Source organism: Hemitrygon akajei, chromosome 4 (genome assembly GCF_048418815.1).
Source record: "Hemitrygon akajei chromosome 4, sHemAka1.3, whole genome shotgun sequence".
In the NCBI taxonomy this organism is placed as follows: domain Eukaryota; kingdom Metazoa; phylum Chordata; class Chondrichthyes; order Myliobatiformes; family Dasyatidae; genus Hemitrygon; species Hemitrygon akajei.
This window is the reverse complement of record NC_133127.1, coordinates 45,564,587-45,592,206: the sequence shown is the minus strand read 5'-3', so window position 1 is coordinate 45,592,206 and position 27,620 is coordinate 45,564,587. Positions and strand designations below refer to the sequence as shown.

General features: G+C 43.7%; 1 protein-coding gene across 5 annotated transcripts in view; it reads right to left on the bottom strand.

Annotated features, from left to right (window-relative positions):
- The window catches only part of fam13a (family with sequence similarity 13 member A), a 277,630-nt gene that overhangs the window by 4,818 nt on the left and 245,192 nt on the right, over nucleotides 1–27,620 (bottom strand). For 4 of the 5 annotated variants that reach the window (XM_073042473.1, XM_073042470.1, XM_073042472.1 and 1 more), the window contains 8 exons: nucleotides 23,223–23,373; nucleotides 21,595–21,808; nucleotides 17,340–17,478; nucleotides 15,939–16,020; nucleotides 13,024–13,256; nucleotides 12,095–12,178; nucleotides 9,779–9,874; nucleotides 8,025–8,108 (listed from right to left, as the gene is read on the bottom strand). In XM_073042473.1, the coding sequence (XP_072898574.1) occupies nucleotides 8,025–8,108; nucleotides 9,779–9,874; nucleotides 12,095–12,178; nucleotides 13,024–13,256; nucleotides 15,939–16,020; nucleotides 17,340–17,478; nucleotides 21,595–21,808; nucleotides 23,223–23,373 (1,083 nt within the window). The remainder of the gene's footprint in view (nucleotides 1–8,024; nucleotides 8,109–9,778; nucleotides 9,875–12,094; nucleotides 12,179–13,023; nucleotides 13,257–15,938; nucleotides 16,021–17,339; nucleotides 17,479–21,594; nucleotides 21,809–23,222; nucleotides 23,374–27,620) is intronic. The other variant, XM_073042471.1, reaches the window with a different exon arrangement.

The following is a 27,620-nucleotide window of genomic DNA, read 5'->3' as shown; positions in this document are numbered from 1 at the left end:
AACATCTAATATTCTCTGAGGCAGAGTATTCCAAAAGACTCACGATGTCCTGAATTAAGAAGTTTCTTTGCAGCTTGGCTCTGACAGACCAGATACAGCACAATACACATGGCAATTTAGCATGGGTTACAAGTCTCAGTGGCCACTGTGTTTAACGTGGCCGTGGATTAATCATCTGGGTTGATGAAATTAAACTCTGCTACAGCATAGGGAACTTGGATAAACCCAGAACAAGAAGGTGGTAATGATCAGAGAACTATGGTACTGTTGCCAAAAAAAATATGAAGAAATTTTTTACTTTTTATCAGATCTGAGATGCACATGGCCCTCAGCAGCATGAGGGACTCTTGCCTCTCAAACACTCTAGAAAGACTTCATTTCAGGAAGGCAAATGGTGGTGTTACCAATAACAACCATATCCCAAAAATAATTAAACACCCCTCCTTCCCAATACCAAATAAACCAACATTATACCTGAACAAAGGCAATTATCTGGCTGGTGAAGAGTGGGTACACCTGGCTTTTAGTGAGGAACTTGAAAGGCCTGTTTTTTTTTAGGGGAGTGTATGATGTGTATGATGTCATATGTAATCTGTCTGAACAGTAAGATCATCACTACATCATGGTATACGCAACAGTAAATAAACAGATTCCCATCCAAATTCTGCTGGGACCTGTCATGTGACCAGCACAGGGTTCCATTCACTGGAGAGAACAGTTGTCGAATTCTGCTAGGAGTTCTGCAAGACTGCTGAGTGGCATCAGAAGCAGTCACTCCCATCAATCCAAAGGGTAATATTTAACAGCGCTACAACAAAATACTTGGGCTGATGACCAAGGGTAGTAGGTGCAACACCCACTGCTTGGCACTGCAGATGCTATCAGTCCTGCCAAACTCCCACTGGCTAATTCCGTACAAGTTTTATTGCTGGGCGCACAGAGTCATGTGACCAACCCTCACACACAGATGACACAGGCACTCTGCCAAATTATTTTTGGGTGTCTTGGAACCTGAGCAATCTCCAATTACAGGGAATAAATAAATAAAAGGGGAGAAAAAATACCAATTAGTACAAATTGTTAGAAAGCAACAAAAATCACCAGTGGGAAAGGTGGTCCCTTTTACATGTAGCTCTGTGCGAACTGGCTGCATTAGCAGAGGCTGCAGACTTCTCCACTGCAGGTAGTTTGCAAACTCTACATGTCTGGTAAAATCATCCAGAGACCAGCTACCAATCATTATACCCCTCCGGTGGTGAGTTATAGTCTGAGTGTTGGTTGTGACTGTGGGGAAGACTGGATAAGTGACAAGGAGACCCACGATAAAATGAAGAATTACTGCATCATCGGGAAGCTACTATATTTCCAGGTTCCAGAGCCTGCTTGGATTTCCCATCACCGTGTAGGCTCTGGGACTCGAAACACCTTTTTCTCCTTGGCTCCCATCAATTGGAGTTCCTGGCTTCCTGCTCAGAGCTCCGGGTTTGGTAAGGGTTTTGGAGAGAAAAGACTGCAGATGTTGGAATCTGCCGCAAACTAACAATGTTTGTTGCTCTGTATTGATTTTCCCTGTTCTGTAAATTTTGTTAGGACTTGAGGTACTGAGTTACACGGAGAGGTTGGACAGGCTAAGTCCTTTCTCCTTGGAGCACAGGAGAATGGGACATGACCTTGTATAAAATTATGAGGGGCCTAAATAGGGTGAATGTATTCAGTCTTTTCCTCAGGATTGGGAAATCAAGAACGAGAGGACACAGGTTTAAGGTGAGAGAGCAGAGATGTAATAGGAACTTCAGGGACAACTTTTAATTTACGCATTGTAGGTATGTGGAATGAGCTGCCAAAGGAAGTGGTTGAGGCAGGTACAATCACAACTTTTGAAGGACAGTTGGACATATACACAAAAAGGAAAGGTTTCAGAGACAATGAACACAAGGTAGGCAACCAGGTCTAGCTTGGATGGGTATCTTGGTCAGTGTCGACCAGTTACACCGAAAGGCCTGTTTCTGTGCTGTAGGACTCTGTAACTCTCCAGATAAAAATACTGACAGATATTAAGTCTCTTAAAGGCCTCTAACCCTGCAGTAGCTCAGATGCTCTCACGGGCTCTACTCAGCCTTGGATCGCCTGGACAATAGCAATACGCAATAGCAATAGAAATTTCTCTTTATTGTTAACAGCTCAGCATTCAACGCCATCATGCCCTCAGTACTAATCAACAAGCTCCAAAATCTGGTCCTCCATACCTCACTCTGTAAACGGATTCTTGCTTTCTCATTGGAAGGTCACCATCAATGCAGGTCGGAAATAACATCTCCTCACTGACAATCAACACTGGCGTGCCTCAAGGACACGTGTTTAGCCAACTACTCTATGACTCTGCAGCTAGGCACAGCTCAAATGCCATCTGTAAGTTTGCCAATGACACAAGTTTTGTTGGCAGCATTTCAGATGGTGCTGAGGAGGCATCCAGGAGTGAGACAGATCAGCTGGTGGAGTGGTGTCGAAACACCACCATTGCACTCAGTGTCAGTACGACCAAAGAATTCATTGTGGACTTTAGGAAGAGAAGTTAAGGGAACACTCATCAGTTCTCATCGATGGATCAGCAGTGGAAAGCGTGAGCAGTTTCAAGTTCCTGGGAGTCAACATCTCCAAGGACCTAGCCTGAGCCAAGTGTATTGATGCAATTACAACAGCAGCCCTATTTCATTAGGGGTTTGAGGAGACTCGGTATGACCCATGCAAAATTCTAGATATAACTATGGAGAGCATTTTAACTGTGTGCATCACCTTCTGGTACGGAGGGGCCACGGCACAGGATTGGAAAAAGCTGCAGAACGTTAGAAGCTCGGCCAGTTCTGTCATGGGCACTAGCCTCTCCAGCATCAATGACATCTTCAAAATGCAATGCCTCAAAAAGGTGGCACCGTTCATTAAGCTCCCCCATCACCCTCTTCTCAATGACACCATCAAGGAGCTGGCACAGGAGCCTGAAGATACACACTCAACTTTTTAGGAACAACTTCCTCCCCACTGCCATCAGACTTCTGAATGGACAATGAACACGCGTACATTAACTTACTATTTTTTTGCTCTCTTTTTGCAATACTTATTAAAATTATATATATTTATTTGTATATTATATACACATATTTCTTCTTGTACCTTATTTTTAAAATGTTGTATTGTAATGTATTCCTGCCACAAAACCACATATTTCACCACAAATGCCAGTGATATTAAATCTGATTCAAAAAGCACAGCAGCACCTGAACTTTCTTAGAAGATTGCGAAGATTCGGCATGACCTCATAAAAATTGACAAACTTCTACAGGTGTGTAGTGGAAAGTGTATTGACTAGTCGCATCGTGGCCTGGTAAGGAAACACCAATTCCCTTGAATGGAAAATCCTACATAAAGATATGGCCCAACATATCAAGCTTAGGCCCTCCCTACCATTTAGCACATCTACACGAAGCACTGTTGCAGGAAAGCAGCATCCATCATCAGAGACCCCCATCATCCAGGTCATACTCTCTTCTCACTGTTACAATCAGGAAGGTGGTGTAGGAGCCTCAGGACTCACGCCACCAGGTTCAGAAACAGTTGTTACAACCATCAGGCTCTTGAACCAGAGGTGCAACTTCACTGACCCCATCACTTAAGTTCCCACAACCTAAAGGCTCTTCATTCTCATGTTCTCAATATTTATTGCTTATTTATTTATCTATCTTCTATTTATTTATTACTTTTACAAATTTCTTTTGCACATTGTTTGTCCATCCTGTTGGGTGCGGTCTTTCATTGATTCTATTGTGTTTCTTGGATTTACTGTGTATGCCCGCAAGAAAACAAACCTCAGGGTTGTATATGGTGACATATATGTACTTTGATAATAAATTTACTTTGAACTTTGATTTAGATCCTGATTCTGCACCTGAAAATCTTGGCACATACTGGATAACTTGCTACAGGAAGTACTTCCTGACTTGAAAGAAGGTCGGATGCCAGCAGTTTCAACTTTCATTTGACAAAGCATTCGTTTTTTGCCCTATTTTGGATGACTGAGTTTAAGTGACCTAACATTAAAGATACGAAATACCTTTTAGTGATTAAATATTAAAGACAGCACCCACCCCAGTCCCTGTTCTTTTCTCCAAATGGATTGTTTAGATGCGACCACAGGTTAGCGTTTTATCTGATGGCTGATATCAGCCTCCACGCTGTGCTTGCATTGCCAGTGAACGCATGCCCGCGATCTGCTGCTTCTGAGCTACAGCAGATGCCTCAGAGTATGAGGGAAGGGAGGGCTCTCTTTTGATCTTCTGCCACAGGCATTACTAATATAGTTTAAAAACAAATTTAAACATCACCTTTCGAAAGTTTGATGATCTTTTTCACCTGTGCTGTTAGCACATCTGAAATCGCATAATGAAGTGATTTTATCAAATGGATTTGTCTTTCTTACACATAAATATCCTCACTGATACCAACATTTAGCACTTATTCAAAACCATTCTTCAGCTGGCTAATTGAGATTTAACACCCCTGACATCATTACCACAGTGTAACCACACTGAGAATACCATTTAGTAAACCACACAAAATGCTGGAGGAACTCAGCAGGTCAAGCAAAGAGTAAACAGTCGACATTTTGGCTGACACTCCTCATCAGATTTTAGTGAACTTGTAGGTGGGGAAAGTCTCTGTTGACAAAGAAGATGTAACAATTCAAAATCAAGGTGATTCTGAAAATCCAAAATGAAAACAGAAACTGCTGGAAGCACTCAGCAGATCAAGCAGCCTCTGTGAAAAGAAAAGCAGTTCATATTTCAGGTCAAGTCTCTAAAATGAACTGTTTAACTCTGTTTCTCGTTCCACAGATCCTAATTGAGCAGTTCAGTGTTTGCAGTGTAATTACATTCAGTTTGTTACAGCAAATGTTCTGATCGGCACTTCTGCCTTTCACTCAGTAGCTTGCTGGAGAGTACAGCTGGAGACTGACTGTCAGCTAAATCAACTGCAACCAAGCTTGTGTTTAGGAAAGCTTCAAACCACATGCACAAGGGCTTCAGCAAGCTACTCTGGCAAGAACGCTGCACACTGTTTCTACAGAGTACGTGCATTTTTCCCTGAAGAATCACAAACTGCACAAGAAAGGCAGAAATATTTGGATTTGACGATGTCTTTGGAGCAGAAGGTCAATGGGCTAAGCAAATTGAGCTGGATGGAAAGGAAAAATTTACATTATTTCTCTTGCCAAAGTTATAGAAACATAGAAAACCTACAGCACAATACAGTCCTTTCGGCCCACAAAGTTGTGCTGAATATGTCCTTACTTTATAAATTACTAGGCTTACCCATAGCCCTCTATTTTACTAAGCTCCATGTACCTATCTAAAAGTCTCTTAAAAGGCCCTATCGTATCCACCTCCACCACCGTTGCCGGCAGCCCATTCCACGCACTCACCACTCTGAGTAAAAAAACTTACCCCTGATATCTCCTCTGTACCTACTTCCAAGCACCTTAAACCTGTGTTCTCTTGTGACAACCATTTCAGCCCTGGGAAAAAGCCTCTGACTATCCACACGATCAATGCCTCTCATCATCTTGTACACCTCTATCAGGTCACCTCTCATCCTCCGTCGCTCCAAGGAAAAAAGGCCGAGTTCACTCAACCTATTCTCATAGGGCATGCTCCCCAATCCAGGCAACCTCCTTGTAAATCTCCTCTGCACCCTTTCTACGGCTTCCACATCTTCCCTGTAGTGATGCGGCCAGAACTGAGTTATGTGAAATCTGTGTGGAGGGATTGGGGTGCATGGGGTGAATGGGAAAATGAGAGGCTTAGCTATGACAAGCCACACCTAGGTGACTGACAGCACCAGATCCTGGGCCAACAAGTCTTCTGGTCACCAACTACATAGATTAATGTGATTGCACTGGGGAGGGTGCAGAGTAGATTCACCAGGATGTTTCCTGAGTTGGAGTGTTTATGGAGAAAGATGGGGAGGGGGAAATGGACAGGGTATTGCCAAGGCCCAGAAGCCTATGTACTGAGTGCTAGTAATTGGAAATGATGCAGCCAGATATTTAGTTAGCACGGACATAATGGACTGAAGAGCTAAATGACTGATTGTAGCTCAGAAGGAGAGAGCTCTTAACTATTATTTATTTGTCCTCAGCCACCTGTTCCAAGAATACAGGTAGCAACTGGGCATTGAACTCTGCTTCCAGGATCCTGGTGGCATTGGACACAGGTGACTCGAGGGTGAATTTAGGCAGGTCCTAGTCTGGGAAATTGTGCAATTTGCAAGGATGCAGGGACCAGCTGTGAGAGTAGAACAGAAGCCATGGTTTGATTGAATGGTGGAGTTGGTTTTAGGGGCTTTGCGTCTCTTTATGATGTCCAAAGTCTTTATTATTTAACTAATGTATCAAATTATGTTTTTTTAAACCCAACTACAAAATATTTATTATTTTATACTACTAAGTTTTTAAAAATCCCTTGAAATACTCCATAGTAGTGTATAGTATGCATAGCTTAACATTAGAATGAATAATGCTACATGCCTAATAGTATCACTGGTGCTTTGCCAGTTTTTGAGTCTTTTTTTCCTGTATCGTCTGGATTACCTCACCTTAGTGAAGATCTCCTGCTGGTCATATGGCCAACAGTACCAATTCTCTTAAGGCAAAATCATTGTTCTTAAACAAACATTGACATCAACAGAAAGGACCAAAGTTTTATACATGTTGCAGTGATAATAACTTTATCATGTAGGCTGCTAAGATAGTTACTGCCAATTATTTTGTAAACAGAAATGCCTAGAAATTTATTGCTAGTTAAGCTAAATATCCTTCAGGTTTCTCAAGCAGAATACACTGCGATTAAAAAGTGTGCTTAGCATGACTACTAGAGTTAAGTCCAAAATAACAAGATGTTGGAGGAACTCGGTGGGTCAGGCAGAATCTGTGCAGGGAAATGGACGGTCAACGTTTCAGTTCAAGACCCTTCATTGGGCTTGAGAAACAGAGGGGAGACAGCCAATAGAAAGAGTCGAGTGGAAGGGGTGGAGCAAGAACTGGCTCGAGACAGGTAGAGCCTGAGGAGGAGGAGTAATTGGTTGATAGGGGAGGGAAGAATGGAAATAGTGACAGAGGCTGGAAGTAATAGCTGAAGACAATAAAGGGCTGCAGTTGGTGGGAACTGATAGGAAAGGAAGGCAAAGCATGGAACTAAATAAGGGAGATGGGCAGGGGAACCAATGAGAGGAGTGTGTGGGCGACGGGAAGATGGAGTGGGTGGAGAAAGAAGAAGAGGAATGAAACAGAATGATGGGGAGGGGGTGCTGGGCTGACTAGGTAGATTAGGGGGAGAGAGAAAATGGACAGAGTGGGTGCAGTTTACCTGAAATTTGAGAATTCAATGTTCAAGCCATCGGGTTGTAGAACAGCTGGGGGAATATGATGTGTTGTTCCTCTGCTCTGTATTTAGCCTCACCCTGGGAGTGGTGGAGGCTGAGGATGGACAAGTCAGTGGGTGAATGGGGAGGGGAATTAAATATGGCTGGTGACTCCCACTTGTTGACTTTGTATTTCCCTCCACAGATGCTGCCTCATCTGTTGAGTCCCTCCTGCATTTTGTACTTTGCTCTAGATTCCAACATCCCTGGTAGACACAAGAAATTTGCAGATAAGTTTCTAGGCACAAGGATGGAGAGGGTGCGGGAGTCCTGCTGGAACTCTCAATCTTGTCCTGCTATATTCAATCCAAACCATCCTTTTAGAGAGTGTAAAATCAGCATTAATTCATGCCTGTGCTTTGATTAAGGTGTCATTAAGAAGCCATTGCAAAATCAAATCAGTTAGGGTCTGCTATCCATGATTCTTGGCATTTACCATCAGGCAGAACACACAATCATTCAGCATGGTAACAATCAAGGAAATCAACAGGGTTGGCACTGCAGAAATCAGTGATTAGTCAGCAGTCGGGGTAGGTTGCGAGGGAAGGTTTCACCTTTAAGTCCTCGAAGAAGGAAGCTGTTTCGCCCTCGATTATTGGTTTCAGTAAAGGGCTTCGCCGCTTGCTCGAAGGGGAACCCTGTGGTGGGCGTTAACAGGCAGGTTATATTTGTTCAGGCCGACACCTGACCCTAGTGCCCGTCCCATCTACAGCCCGCTCATCACAGCATCACCAAGCTGAATGCAGTCAGCTTCAGCGACAAGTGGAAGATCCAGTGTGTCCAACCTGAAAGCCCTCACGAGGACTGACTTTTGCTTGCGAGGAGAGAGGAAAAGAGATGAGGGGGAAATTGGCAGCAGCTGGTAGACTTGCGTTCAGTCCCGGCATTTGCTGCTGTCTATGTGGAGACTGCACGTTCTCCCTGTGACTTCGTGGCTTTCTTCCAGATGCTCCATTCCCAAAGTTGTGCGGCTTGGGAGGTCGTGTGGCTGGGACTGCTGTAAATCGTCCTAATACAGAGGTTAGTGGCAGAACCTGGGGTGGCGGGGGTTGGGGGGAGTTATTGGAAATGCGAGCAGATAAGTTGCAGGAAAAATAGAGGGGTATTTGTGAGCTGGCATCCTCGATGGACCGACTAGCCTCCTGCTTTCTCAGAAGAAAACATGGCAATATGGTAAAATGAAGAGCAGACATCTGCTTGCTTTAGAGTGGTGAGAGAGGAGCAAGCATAGTTTCTTGTTTCACATGTTCATCTTTAGAACCCTCATAATTCTGCTCACTCACAGTCAGCTGCCACTCCCAACAGAAACAAAGCAAACGTGGAAATGGAAGACGTGCAAACCACATTTTACCCATAACCCACACTCTTGATTGTCTGCCCTCAAACCTGACAAGGCTGGATCAGCCATATCCAAACTTCGATTTAAGAGGGTCTTCTTTTCTCTTTTTAATCAATTCCCTAGCTAACTCGAGGACTTCTCAAGATACAAGTCATTCTATAAGTACCCAATGTGTGTGACATGTCGGGTTACAAGCCAGGTGGCAGGAAGTTAGACTTAAGATATAGATATGCCACGATCCAAGTGAATTATAGAATAGGCTTAATGGGTTGAATGGCCATGTGATACACAATCAATAGGGATGAGAAGATCTAATTTACCAGGAAGCTCACACAGGGCTATCAAAAATCAAACAGGATGCAACACCAAATACAAGTTGCAAAAGGTTCTGTGTTGACTGAGAACTAAGGACTGGAATGGGTGGATGGGGTCATTTCTGAGCCCAGTCCTCTGGTCCATGCTCAGATTGAAGAGTATCTGGCAACAACTGTGAGACTCCAGTCTCTGGCTTTCTGCTCATTAAAATTGTGGGATGGGAAAATCAAAAGTTTACAGGATTGTTGGGATCCTGATGGGATTTTCCAATGTTTGGTCCTTACAAAGATTCCTTGGGAATAGACGTAGGAAGCAAGGGGGCAAGGTCACACCAGGGGCTAGAAGATCATGAGAGAATCTGAGCGAATCCCTCACAATGCATTAAAAGTCAAAACATAACAACTCTCTATAATTGTAAAATACGTTGGTCAAGTTTGAATTCATTTCACAGCTGTAATTTCAGTTAAAAAAAAACTTAGCCTGGCACCAGGAAGGACTCCACACCAGTCAACTGCTGAGACTCGACACCCCTCCTTCCCATCTCACAATCAGATGCCACAGCTGTCACCCTCTGAAATAGACTTTCATCTGTTGGCCTGAGGTCAGATTCCACGCCCATAACCCAATTCCAGTGACTCTCACACGTTTACTTACAATGACAGGGATGGTGTTTGCCCGGGACAGAATCTGCTTCACCAGACGGTAGCGATCATAAAGAGGCATCATTATCTGTCTCTCTGCCTTTGTGACCTGTAAATAAGTCAGGACATAAGGTTCAGTCAGAGGAGTGCTGCCATTCCTCTAGGAATGCATCAGAAATCAGCACTTGACAATATAAAAACATCAATAGATGGAAATTCCCGTTCCAGAAAAGTTGCAATTTCCAGAATTCTAGCAAAGTTTCAGGAAATGCTTCAAAGAAAGGAACAAAGACTTTAGAAGAATTAACTGATGCTAGTGGGAAATAGCATCACTGGGAAAACAGCTGTCTGTGGTGCCAAAATCCAGTTAGAGTCTTTGGAGTTATACAGCTCAGGAACAGCTTAACTTGTCCACACTGACTCGGCTATCTACTTGAGCTGGATCCACTTGCCTGCATTTGGCCCATAGCCCTCTAAACCTTTCCTATCCATGTACCTGTATCTTTTAAATATTGTATTTTGTACCTGCCTCTACGGCTTCCTCCGGTAGCTCATTCCATATAACCATCACCCTTTGTGTGGAAACACACAAACTGAGATCTCATTTAAAACTTCCCTCCCTCACCTTAAACCTATACCCTCTAGTCTTAGACTCCCCTACTCTGAGAAAAAGACTGTAACAATTCACCTTACCCATGCCTCTTATGATTTTATATACCTCCATTTTGCGATGCCTCATCCTCCTCCTTTCCCCGAGAATAACAGCATCAGCACCAAATAACAAAATTAAACTCCGGAGCTGTTCTTTTTAAATTTCAAAAATAAGCTATTCTTAATAAGAAAAATAAATACAGAAGGATAAACATGGTGTAAAACACTTTATATCCCTAGTATCACTTAGTCAATAATGTGAACACATTTTTCAACATAGCACCATTGCCACTCATGTGGTCCCCTGGCATATTGCACTCTTCTGCTGTTTACAGCCTTCCCATCAGATTCAGCCCTTCATTGTCTAGTTAGACTGTGGTCCTTCCCCACAGAGCCTTTGTGTTGGCTACGTCAAGCTTCAGAGCATCCCTCTGCACGCACCCCTGCAGCCTGGAATGTGGCAGTTGGCAGCATTTCCTTCCGGACGTCTCGTGTGCTGGAAGACCAACAAGCTTTGGGCAGACCAAAGCAACTGTTGCCAGGTGTTAGACTGAGAACATACAAATCAAAAACGGGGGACCATTTGGTTCTGAGTCTACTCCATGGCTACAGTACCTCAGTGCCATTTTCCTGCACTTTCCCCAGTCCCCTGATCCCCCTTAATGTATAGAAACCTATTCAAACGGTTTTCGATTAACTCAATGTCTCCATAGTACATAATTTAAAGATCGACTACCCTCTGAGAGAAGAAATTCTTCCTCCTTTCTGTCCTCAACATCTGTGACTTACTTTGAATTCTGGTTCCAGGCTCTTTAGCCAGGATGAAAGTCTCTCTCCATTCAGCCTGTTGAACCTTATTAATGACTCTTTTGATAGCTTCAATGAGATCTCTTCTCATTCTGCTAAATTCTTAAGAATGCTGGGTTAATCCACCCTATATCTCATCATAGGTAAACATGCCATACCTAAAAAAGTATAGACACATCACTTTACTCCCTCAGGAAAATCCTGTTTTAGGTAGGGAGACTAAAACTGTATAAGACTGTATGTACAATCTATCCAAGTCCCTCACTGGAGTGAGGCGATTATACTTCTAGACTCCAATCCTCTCATAATCAGATGGTCATGTGTCCTGCAGCAGACGGAACATGGGCTGAACTTCCCACCTTTCCATTCTGGCTTCCTGCAGGCCTAACATGAAAGGAGGTGTTATGTGTAAAATCTTGATTAGATAAGAAGTCAAGAAAACTGTACAGAACTCTGGTGCCCCTGTCATGAAAATAATGTGGAGGGCTGCTGAAGGCAAAGGGAAACATGGTTAATAGCCTGTAGCTCCATCTTTCTAATTGAAATGTTCTTTTCTTTTTAAAAAGTCATCATGGGATCATTAGAGCAGAGATAAAAATGTATCCATTCGTTGAGTCCAGAACAAGGAGGCATCAATCTCTAATAGAAATTCAGGAGAAGCTAACAGGATGGTGAGAAGATGGAAGGAACTCCCACAGCAGAGGTTGTAGTGCCCAGCTAAAGTACTTGCAGGGGGAAGCTGGAGGTGAAAGAATATTGACAGGGGTAGGTGAGTTGAGGATAGAGGAGCAATGCTTAGAGTACATGCAGGGATCACAGTCAGATGGGCTGAATGGCCCATTTCCCTATTGCAAATAAAGAAAACACCTACCGGCCTCCCATGGATGCTCTCGTAGTACAGAAGCCCCTTCTGGAGGGCAACCTTCTCATTAGCTATCTCATCTCGGGTCATGTCCTGTTCAGGGAGAGACAGACACCTGGATGAATGCACACTAGCAACATGCTGTCTGAAATACCGACCAGCTTAGTCAGCCAGTGCATTGGAGGAATGCTCAAAGCAACGACAAAGAAATGGCTCCCACATTGTACAGTTGCTGCAGTTTTCAGTTCTGCTGACACTTCAACAGGAAAAGAAACATGGTGGTATTGAATGGTGGTCAGTTCCTTGTCTGCATTTGGTCCTCACTGCCCAATGGGAACCTAATTTTAATACCCTCCCCCCTTGTTCACATGACATTGAAGATCACTGTCTCACTGTAGAATAGGACAGAGCAGCCGAGGCACTGAGATGGGAGACGGAGAGAGGAAAGGAGACATGTTTACATACCTTTCTTGAAGGGGGAATGATTAGCTGGATTTCTTGGACAATTGTTCCTGCAGGCAGCAAAGCTACCATGGAAACATTCTGGTCAACATTGGATCCCACAGCGATGGCCCCCTGCCTTGACACCTGCTATGAAGAGTCTCGGCCCGAAACATTCTTTATTTCTCTCCATAGATGCTGCCTGACCTCATGAATTCCCTCAGCATTTTGTGTGTTACTCTCAACTAATACAAAGCTGTGTGTTGGTGGAAAGAAAAATATTGGGCTGTACAAAGGGAAAGAATTCTTCTTTGACATAGTGCCATGGAATACTTTACAACTAGCCAATAGTGTGGCTTAATGCGATACCTAAAGGAAGACACCTTCCTTGGACTGGGCTCCTGGTGGGAGACAATGAACTGTGTCCTTTGATTTGGGAGTTGAGTCTGCTACACAAAGTTGTTATTGGCATCAGGGCACTGTAGACTTTACCGTACCTTTATATCTTCAGGGCGATTCACCTCAGCACGCTTCTCCTGCAATTTCTTCAGGATGGTGTCAAGTGTCGTCTCTACTGAGGGCTTCTGCACTTTCTCTGCCACTTCCTGCTTCTTCTCGGGCTCCTTTTCTGGCCCCCTCTCTAGCTGCGACCCAAAGCTCTTGGGCAGGGTGTTGCTGCGCTGCCTCACCTGGGGGATGATGTCTTCTTCGGATACCTTCAGCTTTGTGTCTGCCGGAGATGCACAACACAGAGAAATGAATGAAACCGAACAGCAACCAATGGTGCAGAGGATCTTGGGCAAGCTTACACTTTGGAGAGATGACCAGCTGATTAATCCTGGGCTTTGTTTCAAAAGCCCCAACAGGAACTAAGCTCCAGATCACAACTCATCTTCACTTAAAAATTTCCCTCTTAACCTTGCTTGAAACTTTGTCCCCAAAGTTCTACATGTCCCCACATGCTCTTGAACCATATGCCTGTAAATCACTCTCTTTATCCAAATCAATCATGTGCTTGTTCACTTCAATCAAATCCCCCTCTCCTGCTTCATTTCAAGAACAACCATAGCCTTTTTTACTAGCCCAACAGAAAAATGAAAAAGGCTTGTGCTCTATTTAGTTTCTGATGAGAGCAAGGGAGGAGGGGAAATCAGATTTATTATCACTGACTTATATAAAGTGATTTTTTTTGTTTTGTAGCAGTAGATAGTGCAGAAACACAAAATTGCTATAAACTACAAAATTAAATTAATAGGGTAAACAAAAAAGAATAATGAGATGGACTTTTCAGAAATCTGACGATGCTTGTAAGGTTAAGTGGAGAAGTCCTTGTTATCCATGGGATGGGGGAACAGACTTCCCATAGGAAGGAAAAAACAGACACCTCCTCTCTGCATCCAACACACCTTCAAATAAACATAAATGCCCTATAATGTTCCAAAAGCATTTAAATACTTGAATAATCACTTTAGCTCACAATCTTCATGCACTGATACTGACAAATAATGATAGGTGTTGAAATCGCTAGTGCAAGGTGTATTAATAAAGACTGCTGTCAATTAGAACAGTGTACAGTGGGGAGTTACTTGACGCAAGTGGTACGAGCATTGATCATATTTATACAATGACTGGTTTCTCAATGTGGATATGTATGCAGATATATTGAGCTGTCAGAGGTATGAACAGTAACAATCTTTAGGAGATATCTGTCAAGGCAGAATGGGATATAGAATTAAGGCATGCAAGTGGAATTAATGTAGACAGGCATCACGGTTGGCATAGACACAGAGGCCCACTGGCCCTGTTTCTGTGATGTAAAACTTTGATAATGTCTATGGTTCTACTGATGTGTGGTGGAAAGTGTACTGACTGGCTGCATCATGGCCTGGTATGGGAACACCAATGCCTTTGAATGGAAAATCCTACAAAAGGTAGTAGATTGGCACAGCACCACATGAGTAAAGCCCTCCAAACCATTGAGCACATCCACATGAAATACTGTCACAGGAAAGCAGCATCCCTCATCAAAGATCCTCACCACCCAGGCCACTCTCTTTTCTCGCTGCTGCCATCAGGTAGAAGGTAGAAGTACCTCAGGACTTGCACCAACAAGTCAAGAACAGTTATTACCCCATAAACATCAGGCTCTTGAATAAAAGATGATAACTACACTCATCTATTGAGATGTTCCCACAACAAATGACTTATTATATTGTTATTTCAGATAGATAGATAGATAGATAGATAGATAGATACTTTATTCATCCCCATGGGGAAATTCAACTTTTTTTCCAATGTCCCATACACTTGTTGTAGCAAAACTAATAACATACAATACTTAACTCAGTAAAAAATATGATATGCATCTAAATCACTATCTCAAACAGCATTAATAATAGCTTTTAAAAAGTTCTTAAGTCCTGGCGGTTGAATTGTAAAGCCTAATGGCATTGGGGAGTATTGACCTCTTCATCCTGTCAGAGGAGCATTGCATCGATAGTAACCTGTCGCTGAAACTGCTTCTCTGTCTCTGGATGGTGCTATGTAGAGGATGTTCAGAGTTTTCCATAATTGACCGTAGCCTACTCAGCGCCCTTCGCTCAGCTACCGATGTTAAACTCTCCAGTACTTTGCCCACGACAGAGCCCGCCTTCCTTACCAGCTTATTAAGACGTGAGGCGTCCCTCTTCTTAATGCTTCCTCCCCAACACGCCACCACAAAGAAGAGGGCGCTCTCCACAACTGACCTATAGAATATCTTCAGCATCTCACTCATGCTCATTATTTATTGCTATTTATTTATATTTGTATTTGCAGTTTGTTCCCTTCTACGCTCTACTTGATCTTTCATTGATCCTGTTTATAGTTACTACTCTATAGATTTGCTAAGTATGCCCACAGGAAAAAGAATCTCAGGGTTGCAAGTGTTGACATACATGTACTCTGTTAATAAAATTTAATTTGACTTTGACTACAGTTGTATATTAGAAAATTTCAGGATGGAGCAGATCACCAGTATGTGGATCTTTGGATTGGAAATCGGTGGGTAATATGGACTGAGTATAAAATATTTGGGTGTTTCTGCAAAAGAGTATTTAATGGAGACAACCTGACGACAATACAGGATGGTGCATGAGGTAAGGGGGGAGGGGGAGAGGAGAGAATATTGAGATGCTAGATAGATATTTGTGGCAGGAGAGGTAAATGGGAAAAATTGTACCATGTGCTTTGATGGACAAATGTGTCAGAAATTACAACCCATTTCCAATACCTGCAATGTAGGAAAAATACACCCAACTCCCTACCCTGAATGTCCAATAAACTAAGACAAACAAGCCTTAGGAACATGGCACAAATAAAGTGGCTGGATTTAGAAAGACATTAAGGGGAAAGGCTTTAAGTGCCACATTACCTTTCAGTTGTTTGCGAAGTTTGGCGAGTTCATTCATCCATTTCAGCACTTCAGGATTTGTGGCTTTGTCACTGTGTGAAGGCTGGGGTGTTAAAGGAAAAAGAAATTGCTGGTTTAGAGAATAGGAGAATGCCAGGACGAGAAAAAGAAACATGTCTCATTGTTTGCTAGAAGCCCATCAGCCTGGGCTTTGACAAATGAATGCAAATTACAGCAGTTTCCAGAGCTACAGGACAGGTTTAATAAAATCTACCCAATCATTGTGCCCAACAACTTACACCAAACCAGTGGATTTTGGTCAAGGCACCAAGAAAGAACCAAAGAGTAAAAATGCTGAAAATCTAAAATAAAAAACAGAAAATGCTGGAAATATCAGGTTAGGTCGTATCTTTGGGAAGACAAATAGTTATTTTTCTGTATTTCCAGCATTTTGTGTTTTATTTTAAGCCACACAGGACAAAAACTCCTTAACATGAACTCTTGATCTCTTGATACACCAAGTCATGGTCTTTGGATCGTATGTGTCTCCCTGCACTGCACTTGCTTGGTAACTGTAACATTATATTCTGCATAATTGTTTTTCTCTTTGTACCACCTGAATGTACTTATGTTTGGAATGATATATCTGGATGGTTTGCAAAACAATTTTTCACTGTACCTCAGTAAACATGACAATACTAAACAATTGCCCTCCTGATCCCAACATCTTTCGATACAAGGCAAATGTGGAACATGATAGAATCTTCCTCCTCTGGCTGGTATGACACAATTCATTCAAAGGCTTGAGACAGTACAGTAGGCCCTGATCTGGTAAACCCCATTAACCTCATTCAGTAATAATCCCTCCACACTGTGTCTGAAGTGCATGTAGTTTTTACAGAACTAAACAAACAGCAGCTCCTAAACCCGTGAACTTCCACCAGCTCTGAAGACAAGGGTAGCAGACACACAGGAACACCACCCTTTGCAGTTCACCTCCAAGTCACATATCATGCCAACTTGGAACTATAACATTGCCCTCTTATTGTCTCTGAGTCTAAATCCTGAGACTCCACACGCAATAGCACCTTCACCAGTGGTTCATGGAGCTGGCTCTAACTCCTTTCAATCGATGGACAATAAATGCTAATTGTACTATGTAAATGAATTTAAAAATCCAGTGTTTTATCACACTTGCCAAGTGGAGCGTCAATCCTATATTAGTGTCAAAACTCCATCGAATGCACACATTCTACATCACAACAGTAACTGAGACTGTATAAAGTCATGGAAGATGTTGCCGGTAAAAAGGATGCACAGTTGGCAACAATCCGATAGGCCCAAGGGTCTGTTTCTTTGCTGTACGACTCTAGAGCAGAACAAGGCTTCCATCAATCTCTCCAGACTCTTGACAGGACTTACACGATATCTCCTCTCTTCCTCAAATTTCTGTTCAAATCTCCTAATTTTCTTCTTCAAGTTCTGGATTCTTCGGGTCATCTGTGCTGGGGTCAGTTCTTCCCTCTCATCGTCATAGGAACCAAGGGATGAGCTCCGAGGCCTGCCAATGAAAGAACAAGAAAGTCAACTACACAGCGACTCTCTGTGCATTTAAACAAGCCATCTACTAAAGAATGTGGTTGCTTATGGTGGGTGTGTGGAATGCACTGCCAGCGAAGGTGGTAGAGGCAGATACAAAAGGGTCTTTTAAGAGACTCTTAAAGATAGGTACATGGAGCTTAGAAAAATAGAGGGCTATGCGGTGTAGAAATTCTAGGCAGTTTCTAGAGTAGATTACGTGGTTGGCACAACATTGTGGGCTGAAGGGCCTGTAATGTGCTGTAGATTTCTGTGTTCTATGTTCTAAATGTAAATACCAAATAAATATACACTAAACATTTCAATAAGGCATATTTATGAATGGCATTTAACAGATGAGTCAGGAAGCAGGTCGTTCTGTCTGTGCTAGCTCTTATAATTGAATAAAAAACAGAAAAGGTGAGGATTGTCAGCAAGATAGGCAGCATCTTTGGAAAGAGAAAAATGGTCAATGCTTCAGGTCAGAGACCTGTCCTTAAATTTTCATTTTGCTTCTCTTTTCTTATATAATGCTTCCAGCATTTTCTGTTTTTATTGAGCTGTAATCAGTCACCCTTATCTCAAAAATCCTGGACTTCTTCCTCTTTTCCTTTTTAAGCATTTTTCAAATTGCCTTTGGGACAATACTACTGAATCTGCTGACACAATTTGCAGGGTTAAAAAGAGAAATCTATTCATCTTTCCAACAATTTTCTTAAGATAGCTTGTTTATAACATTGATAAAAATAGCTCCGCGATGGAATGTCTACCCAAGATATGAGATCAGAAACAGTTCCCTGCAGCTCTGGGTAAGCACAATTGCTCTCTCTCCAAACAAGTCATTGGGCAGGGTGAGGAAGGATTGATTAAATGATATAAGGGACACAGAGAGGCTGGTGCTCTTTCCGAAACAGGACAGGTTCCAGGGAAGGGGTAGCTAAAGAGGAAAACTTCAGAAGTAGCACAAGGCACTGTCTCTATTGGGATCAGTAATCAGATGAGAAAGGTTCTGAAATTGGGAATTAAAACAAGGACTAGTGTTTGTGGGTTAAATCTGACAGTGGTACCGAGATATATAGCTGACAAAGATGCAGATTTCATTTCTGATTTTAACTTAATTAAATATGTTAAAACAACCTCTGAGAATAACCACTCATGAAACAGTCAAACTACAAGCAACAGATCAGCGGATCCTGAGTTACAGCCATCAGAGAATGGGTCTAGTAATGTTAACCAGTGATTAGAAATCCATCCTGAATGGATGTTTCTAATCACTGGTTAAATGCACTAGCTGTAAGTTTGGGATTCAATTCCTGCTGCCTGTAAGGAGTTTGTATATTCTCTGTGACTGCGTGGGTTTCCTCTGAATGCTCTGGTTTCCTCCCACATTGCAGAAACATATCATTTGGGTTTAATAAACTGTTGGCATGTTACATTTATCTGTTTATTCTTTTAGTGATACAATGTGAAGTAGGCCCTTTTGGCCCTTCGATACACGTCAACCAAGCAACCCCACTACCCTGATTAACCCCAATCTACACACGGGACAATTTATAATGACCAATTAACTTATCCGGTACATCTTTGGACTGTGGGAGAAAAGCAGAGCACCTGGGAAAACCCACACATTCCAAGGGGAGGATGTACAGAGACTCCTTACAGAATGGAGCCGGAATTGGACTCCAAACTGCCCCAGCACATCTCAGACTGTGTTGGTCGTCGATGCAAGCAAAGCCTTTCACTGTATGTTTCTATATAAGTATCACAAATAAAGCAATAAAGCTAATCTAATCTCAACCTCACAAGTAAGTTTTTCATTGCACCACTACATCCATGACCTTGTGCACGACAATAAACTCAACTCTTTGACTTTGAAAGTTCAATTGGAAATTCAGGAGAAAGCAGAAGAAAGAGCAAGAATGAGAAACAGGGTCTGATGCAGAATAATTCCACGTGCAAGTCAATCAGCAGGGACACATTTAATAGAAAGCTGAATTGATGAAAGGATGTGCTTGTCAGGATTGAGTAGGAGGGAAGATCCAGGACAAGTAACAACAGGCATTATCTGACTGGGTTGACTGGCTTGTTGCTGTGCTATAAATTCAATATTACAAGATTTCTGCTGAAGTGTCAAAGAGCAGGGACTCCCAGACATTCTAGTGGTAAGACTCTTCATCGTTGAGACATTTTTAAGCACTGTATGTATATCCATATAACAATCACAGCACGGAAACAGGCCATTCCGGCCCTCCTAGTCCGTGCCGAACTCTTAATCTCACCTAGTCCCACCTACCCGCACTCAGCCCATAACCCTCCACTCCTTTCCTGTCCATATACCTATCCAATTTTACCTTAAATGACACAACTGAACTGGCCTCTACTACTTCTACAGGAAGCTCATTCCACACAGCTATCACTCTCTGAGTAAAGAAATACCCCCTCGTGTTTCCCTTAAACTTTTGCCCCCTAACTCTCAAATCATGTCCTCTCATTTGAATCTCCCCTACTCTCAATGGAAACAGCCTATTCACGTCAACTCTTATCTATCCCTCTCAAAATTTTAAATACCTCGATCAAATCCCCCCTCAATTCTACGCTCCAATGAATAGAGACCTAACTTGTTCAACCTTTCTCTGTAACTTAAGTGCTGAAACCCAGGTAACATCCTTTGGGGGTGTATTGGGTATTCAGGGAGGGGTAGTACATCTGGTGAAGGGGCTTGTCATGTCCATTCTGGGCAGCTCACTCAACTTTGGGCCCCACTGGACACTCAGCTCTCGCCTGTGGCTCCAGACCTCTGCTTTGAGAGGCAGGGTAAACCTGGTAAGGGTAGCCTTATACGCCAGTGAGATAGGGTCATGTGGACTGGATAGCTGAGATTAACAGTGAGATCCAATGTTCAGGAAGGCAGTTCTGCAACACTCAGAGGAGATTGAACAGCATGGTCGTCCACTGCAACAAAGGAACACCCAGTTTACGACGTCTACTCATACCACGGGATCCGAACTTCCGAGGTCAAGAGAATGGAACTGCCTCCTTGCTGCAGCTTTTGTATTTTAAAAACTCTCCTGCACCGATTTCACTGTCATTGTCAGATATGACAGACAACCAACATATATATCCTGTACACATGGGCAGAACTGGCCACAAGGACTTCATGACTGCAATCGTAGCCATTCTAGTGGATTCTTCTGAAAGCATTCACTGGCCTTTTGGTAACAGACTCTCTTCAACTTCATTTGGAGGATCTCTGAACAATCTAGGATTGGCCTAAAAGGTTTTCAAAGGCACAAAACAGTATGGACAATGGAAATCAGGAACGAAGAGGGAAAACATTATAAATTATCACAGGTCAGACCTCACTAATGGGGTGGAGACATAGCAAAGTCTGATGAAAGCTGTGTGGAGGGAAGGCTGCCATCCACTGGTTGAGGTATCATACTAAAGGTGTAAAAGATCCCACAGCACTATTTTGAAGATAAACAGAGGGGTTAACTTAAGGTCCTACCAAGTCAAGTCGAGCTTATTATCATGTGCACAGGAAGGCTTGAAATACAGGAACAATGAAACAAAACTTGCTAGCTGCAGCATCACAGACACTTAGGTACAGCCATCACACAGAACAAATTATGCATGACAATGAAGAAACAAGATTGCAAGACAAAGCATTAACACAGCCGTTGGCAAGTTCATGACAGTGCAAGAGGGGATCCATAGCGTTCTGTTCCCGAGCTAGGGTTAGGGTTGTTCAGGTACTTCAAGGAACTTGATGGTTGTAGGAACGTAGCTGTTCCTGAACCTGGTAGTGTGGGACTTTACACTTCTGTACCTCCTGCAGGGAGAAGAAAGCATGGTGGAGAAATGTCACCTTCTTGAAGCGGCATCACCTGGTCATCAGAAAAGGGCCACTTGGGGAAACTTGCTGTACACAAACTTCTACAGCAACCACAGGCCTACAGCATCACACCTGCTACTATCTGATTTGGGATCTTGAGATTGGTGCTATTTAAAGGTAGTTCTAGACCAAGTAAAACACATAAGTTAAAATGTCAACGGCTGAGTTACACCCCACTGCATCCTTCCCTGCCACCACACTCACCTCATGAAGGAATGTGAATCAGGGGGCGAAGGGGGCACTTCCGTGTCACTGAGGAACTGCTGGCTCTGACTGTAGGCATAGAAACGAGGAGACAACATGGGGTCGGAGTCCTCCTCCAGGAGCTGGCGGATTAATCGGCCGGCCTGCGGCGACAGGCGCGCTTCCTCGGATTCTGCATCAGGGCTCTTCCACATCTGGAGGGCTGGCCCAGCTTCTGCAATAACAACCGCCTCAGGGTGAAAAGCTGCTGCCGTCTTGGGAAAACACATGACTACTGTCAGTCTTCTTGCCAAACCCCGGCCTGCAACTGCACTCCCTCATGCAGATTCAACACATACAGCCACCCTGGGCCCGACCTCTGGCAGTGCACTCCTGCACATACATCCATCAGAACCCTGCTGTCAAAAAATTGTGCGTGTTACTTTATTATAGACCAACACTTTCTGGGTCCACTGGGATGCAGGTGTGTGAGAGGATAGCATGGAAGGGAGGGTGGTAAAGGCAGGTGGATCAGGAAAGGTAGTGAACAGGTTAGGATAACACATATAGAAGTGGACTGGTAAATTTATATCAGACTAAGATCTAGAATAGGAGGTGTGTGTCTAGGAGAAATGGAGAGGGGTGAAAGAAAGAGCTGAAAATGAGAGAAACAGACGGGGAGAGAAAAGTGTAGATGGATAGATGGAAACATGGAAAGGTGTATCTGGAGGAAAAAAGGGAAGAGACAGAACGGGAGTGTAGTAAGAAAGGGGAAGAGGGGAGTAGTGAGGGGCAGAGAAAGGGGGAGGGGGAAAGAGAAGAGGAAGAGAGGGAGAGCAGGAGAGAGGGAGGGAGCAATTTATCTATTTTACATGCATGTTTGTGCGCTCTTCTGTGTTTCTGTACGTGGGTTTCACCAGTCTGTTCACACTGCATGTGTTTGCGCGATTAACTACACGCTCAGCGTCTGTGCAGTGTTGGAGTGTGATGCGTGCAAGTTTACCTCTACGTGTACGTGCTCATATTGTGTGTATCTGTACGTGGCTACGCGGTCTGTGTGCATTATTGTATTTGTTTGCATAGCTGTGCACTTTTCTTGTGATATCCGCAGCTGTAAGTTAGCCTGTGCAAGTGTAACACCGTATACCTGTGCTTATATCTGTCATGGGTGGGTTTTTCTGGGTGTCGTATGCCCAGCTAGGTACAATCACTTAATTTTCACCGCATCTATGTAGAGAATTGTTGAAAAGCAGGGTACAGTGCATCAAGCACACTTCAGAATTCTCCAGGGGATGCATTCACAGTTCAATACAATTTTACAGGCAAGAAGCTCCCATTTCTCTCGTGATCAAAATAACACCTTCTACTCAAAAATTGTTTCTAAAAATGCACCAGTAAACACTGCACTCCAGGCAATCTGCATTTCCAGCCTAATAATTTTAAGCTCTAGCCATACCAGTATGCAAACCTATCTTCCACCAACTCACTGAACATGGAGAAATGAACAAGTGTAAGAAGCGAAATAAATACCACAAAATATTAGTAAAGCTGCTGCTACTTTAAGAAAGCAGCCAACGAAACGATTTTGCAAACTCCTCTGTTTAGGAGGCATCTGCCTCTGGCTTAGAGCCACACACTTGAAAGGTTACCTCCCAGCTCCTTGTCCTCTGACAACCCAGTCAGGTCCAGACGAGGGATCTCCAATGTGCTGTTGCCTTCCGCTGTGGCTGGTTCAGGAGTCCTCGCTGTTCTGGCCACGTCGCTTTGGCTCGGAGGTTCCTGAATCTTCATGGTTGTGTTCTGAATAACCCCCGCAAAATAAAAAAAATGTATCTATATTAGCGACGGAATGAGATTGTAAATAAACACCAAGGGTGTGCAAAAACTACTTCGCTGGTTTGGGTTCAAAGCAAAACAACAAAAAAAATGTGCTTCCTCAAATCCACAGCTCTCCGACCCTCCCATTGTGAGTATCTGATGGGCTGTGATATGTGAAGGCGGCCCATCTGCCTGGTTGACAATCCAGCTCTCAGAGTGACAGGCAGCTTTATCCCACCCACACCCCGCCTTGTTTATGAATCCCAAACGCTGTAGCAAGCCGCTCTATTACTGCGCCGGGGCTGGGCGCGGTTCCCCCAGCTAGACGGGTGTGTTTCCTTAGCCACGGCCGTGAATAGCATAATAAAGTGGATTAAACAGGCGTGCAAGTCGGCAGACACATACTTATGCCGACTAATTAAAGCTTGTAGACAGGGCAACTGGCTGACTGCGAGCTGGGGTTGTTTTTTTTTTCGCGGGACCTGATGGGCTGTGGGGTGAGGCACGCCGCTCTATTTATAGAGCAGTAGGAGGGCCTTCGTTCTGAAGCTCACGTTCACAGTACAGGCATTACGTGACGCGCAGGCATCTTCAAACAAAAGAACAATCTGTAACTCCGGGTCTGCATGTGCTGGCAGGGAGCCAGATCAGACCAGAAGTAGGCGCTGGTGCTGGCGTTAGTCTGCCTCTTTGAAATGCTGGTGATTACTTATTTATTTTTAAGGCGGTGAGTCACTTAGACCTGCTCTCAGCTGGTGGCAATAGACAGTAGCTGCAGGAGTAGGCCATTCGGCCCTTCTAGCCAGCACCGCCATTCACTGTGATCATGGCTGATCATACACAATCAGTACCCCGTTCCTGCCCTCTCCCCATATCCCTTGACCCCGCTATCTATAAGAGCTCTATCTAACTCTGTCTTGAATGCATCCATAGACTTGGCCTCCACTGCCTTCTGGGGCAGAGCATTCCACATATCCACCACTCTCTGGGTGAAAAAGCTTTTCCGCATCTCTGTTCTAAATGGCCTACCCCTTATTCTTAAACTGTGGCTTCTAGTTCTGGACTCACCCATCAGCGGGAACATGCTTCCTGCCTCCAGCGTGTCCAATCCCTTAATAACCTTATATGCTTCAATCAGATCCCCTCTCATCCTTCTAAATTCCAGTGTATACAAGCCCAGTCGCTCCAATCTTTCAACATATGACAGTCCCGCCATTCCGGGAATTAACCTTGTGTACCTACGCTGCACTCCCTCAATAGCAAGAATGTCCTTCCTCAAATTTGGAGACCAAAACTGTACACAATACTCCAGGTGGGGTCTCACCAGGGCCCTGTACAGCTGCAGAAGGACCTCTTTACTCCTATACTCAATTCCTCTTGTTATAAAGGCCAGCATGCCATTAGCTTTCTTCACTGCCTGCTGTACCTGCATGCTTGCTTTCATTGACTGATGTACAAGAACACCTAGATCTCGTTGTACTTCCCCTTTTCCTAACTTGAATCCATTTAGATAGTAATCTGCCTTCCCGTTCTTGCCACCAAAGTGGACAACCTCACAATTATCCACATTAAACTGCATCTGCCATACATTTGCCCATTCACCCAACCTGTCCAAGTCACCCTGCATTCTCATAACATCCTCCTGACATTTCACACTGCCACCCAGCTTTGTGTCATCGGCAAATTTGCTAATGCTAATGTAATCCCTTCATCTAAATCATTAATGCATATTGTAAACAGCTGCGGTCCCAGCACCGAACCTTGCGGTACCCCACTGGTCACAGCCTGCCATTCCGAAAGGGACCCGTTAATCGCTACTCTTCGTTTCCTGTCAGTCAGCCAATTTTCAATCCATGTCAGTACTCTGCCCCCAATACCATGTGCCCTAATTTTGCCCACTAATCTCCTATGTGGGACTTTATCAAAAGTGGCGTTTCATGAAGAGAATTACATGTCAAACCACAAACAATAAATAGGTTAGTGGAAAGCCGTGGTTAAACAAATCCATGTAAAATATTAGACAACTTAAAGCTGCACTGCGAATTAGAAGGGTAAATGGTTTGCACCCTTTCATTGAAAGGAGTTTGGTACATTACAATGAAAAAAAAATTAGCTGTACTTATAAAGGCTTGGTGAGATCTACCTGAAATCCTGCCTGATAGTTTGGTTTCTATGCCTTACAGAAGATGCAACGATGCTTGGTTAGAATAATCTTTGGGCTGCAATGGTTTAACACAGTGGAATGGGACTGTTTTCTTGAGGTCAGACTATCTTACTGAAAATACACAAGGTATCCTGACTAGCTGCATTGTGGCCCAGTGAGGCAAATTGAATGCAAGTGACTCCACAGAGAAGTGGATTCAACCCATCAAGGGTACATTTCTTTCCCACCATCAGTAGTATCTACAGGAGCTGTTGCCTCAAAAAAAAACAGCATCCATCAAAACAAAGATCCCCACTATCCAGCCTATTCTAGCTTCTCACATGTACCATCAGGCAGGAGGTACAGAAACTTGGAAGTCCCACACTATCAGCTTCACGAACAGCTACTTCCCTTCAACTATGTGGTTCTTGAACCAACAAACACCACTCTAATCACAAAACCCTCACTATCGCAAAACTATGACCACTGTACTGCAATAACGAGGAAATCTGCAGATGCTGGAAATTCAAGCAACACACACAACAAAATGCTGGTGGAACGCAGCAGGCCAGGCAGAATCTATCGGAAGAAGCACAGTCTACGATTCGGGCCGAGACCCTTTGTCAGGACTAACTGAAAGATAGCAAGAGATTTGAAAGTAGAAGGGGGAGGGGAAAATGCAAAATGATAGGAGAAGACCGGAGGGGGTGGGGTGAAGCTAAGAGCTGGAAAGGCGATTGGTCAAAGGGATACAGAGCTGGAGAAGGGAAAGGATCATGGGACGGGAGGCCTAGGGAGAAAGAAAGGGGGAGGGGAGCACCAGAGGGAGATGGAGAACAGGCAGAATGATGGGCAGAGAGAGAGGAAAAAAAAGGGGGGGGGAATTAAATATATCAGGGATGGGGTAAGAAGGGGAGGAGGAGCATTAATGGAAGTTAGAGAAGTCAATATTCATGCCATCAGGTTGGAGGCTATCCAGACGGTATGTAAGGTGTTGTTCCTCCAACCTGAGTGTTCCTTCATCATGACAGATGACTTGATATTCATCTGGATATCCATGGCCTCCTCTACTGTCAAGATGAAGCCACACTCAGGTTGGAGGAACAACACCTTATATACCGGCTGGGTAGCCTCCAAACTGATGGCATGAACATTGACTTCTCTAACTTCCGTTAATGCCCCTCCTCCCCTTCTTACCCCATCCCTGATATATTTAGTTTTCCCCCCTCCTTTTTTTCCTCTTTCTGCCCATCACTTTGCCTGTTCTCCATCTCCCTCTGGTGCTCCCCTCCCCCTTTCTCCCTAGGCCTCCCGTCCCATGATCCTTTCCCTTCTCCAGCTCTGTATCCCTTTTGCCAATCACCTTTCCAGCTCTTAGCTTCACCCCACCCCCATCTTGTTTTCTCCTATCATTTCGCATTCCCCCCCCCCAACTTTCAAATCTCTTACTATCTTTCCTTTCAGTTAGTCCTGACGAAGGGTCTTGGCCCAAAACGTCGACAGTGCTTCTCCTTATAGATGCTGCCTGGCCTGCTGCGTTCCACCAGCATTTTGTGTGTGTTGCTTGTACTGCAATAAACTTTGTTTTTGGTACTAACTGTCCTTTCTTGTATAATTCCTGTTTAATTTATGTTCTTTTTCTTGAATAAATTAACAATTGTTTGTAACGGAAACAAATTTGCCTAGAGTGCTGTGAATCTTTGGAATTTTTTATGGATGCTGAGCTGCTGAATAAAACTAAGGCCATGATTTTTGGATAATATGTAGGGCATTCAGCAACGTAAGGATATTATGGGAATGTGGTTAATATACAACAGATCTCATTCAGTTGCAAAAGGAGATGGTGGGGGAGAGGGGAGGGGAGTCTTCTGTTCCTAGTTCTCATGTTCTTATATTGAGGCCGGGAGAAGCATTGTGCAATGCGAGTCTTTCCTCCATTGGATTTTAAGGATGCTTTAATTTTCTTTCAGGCCTTTTCTTGTTTTCCCTTCAGAGCAGTGATGTAGAAAATAAGGCTGGCGTCTCAGCGAGACCAGGCAACTCTTGCCTGACCAGTGGTGGGAGCAAGCTGAGGAAAATCTTGTCA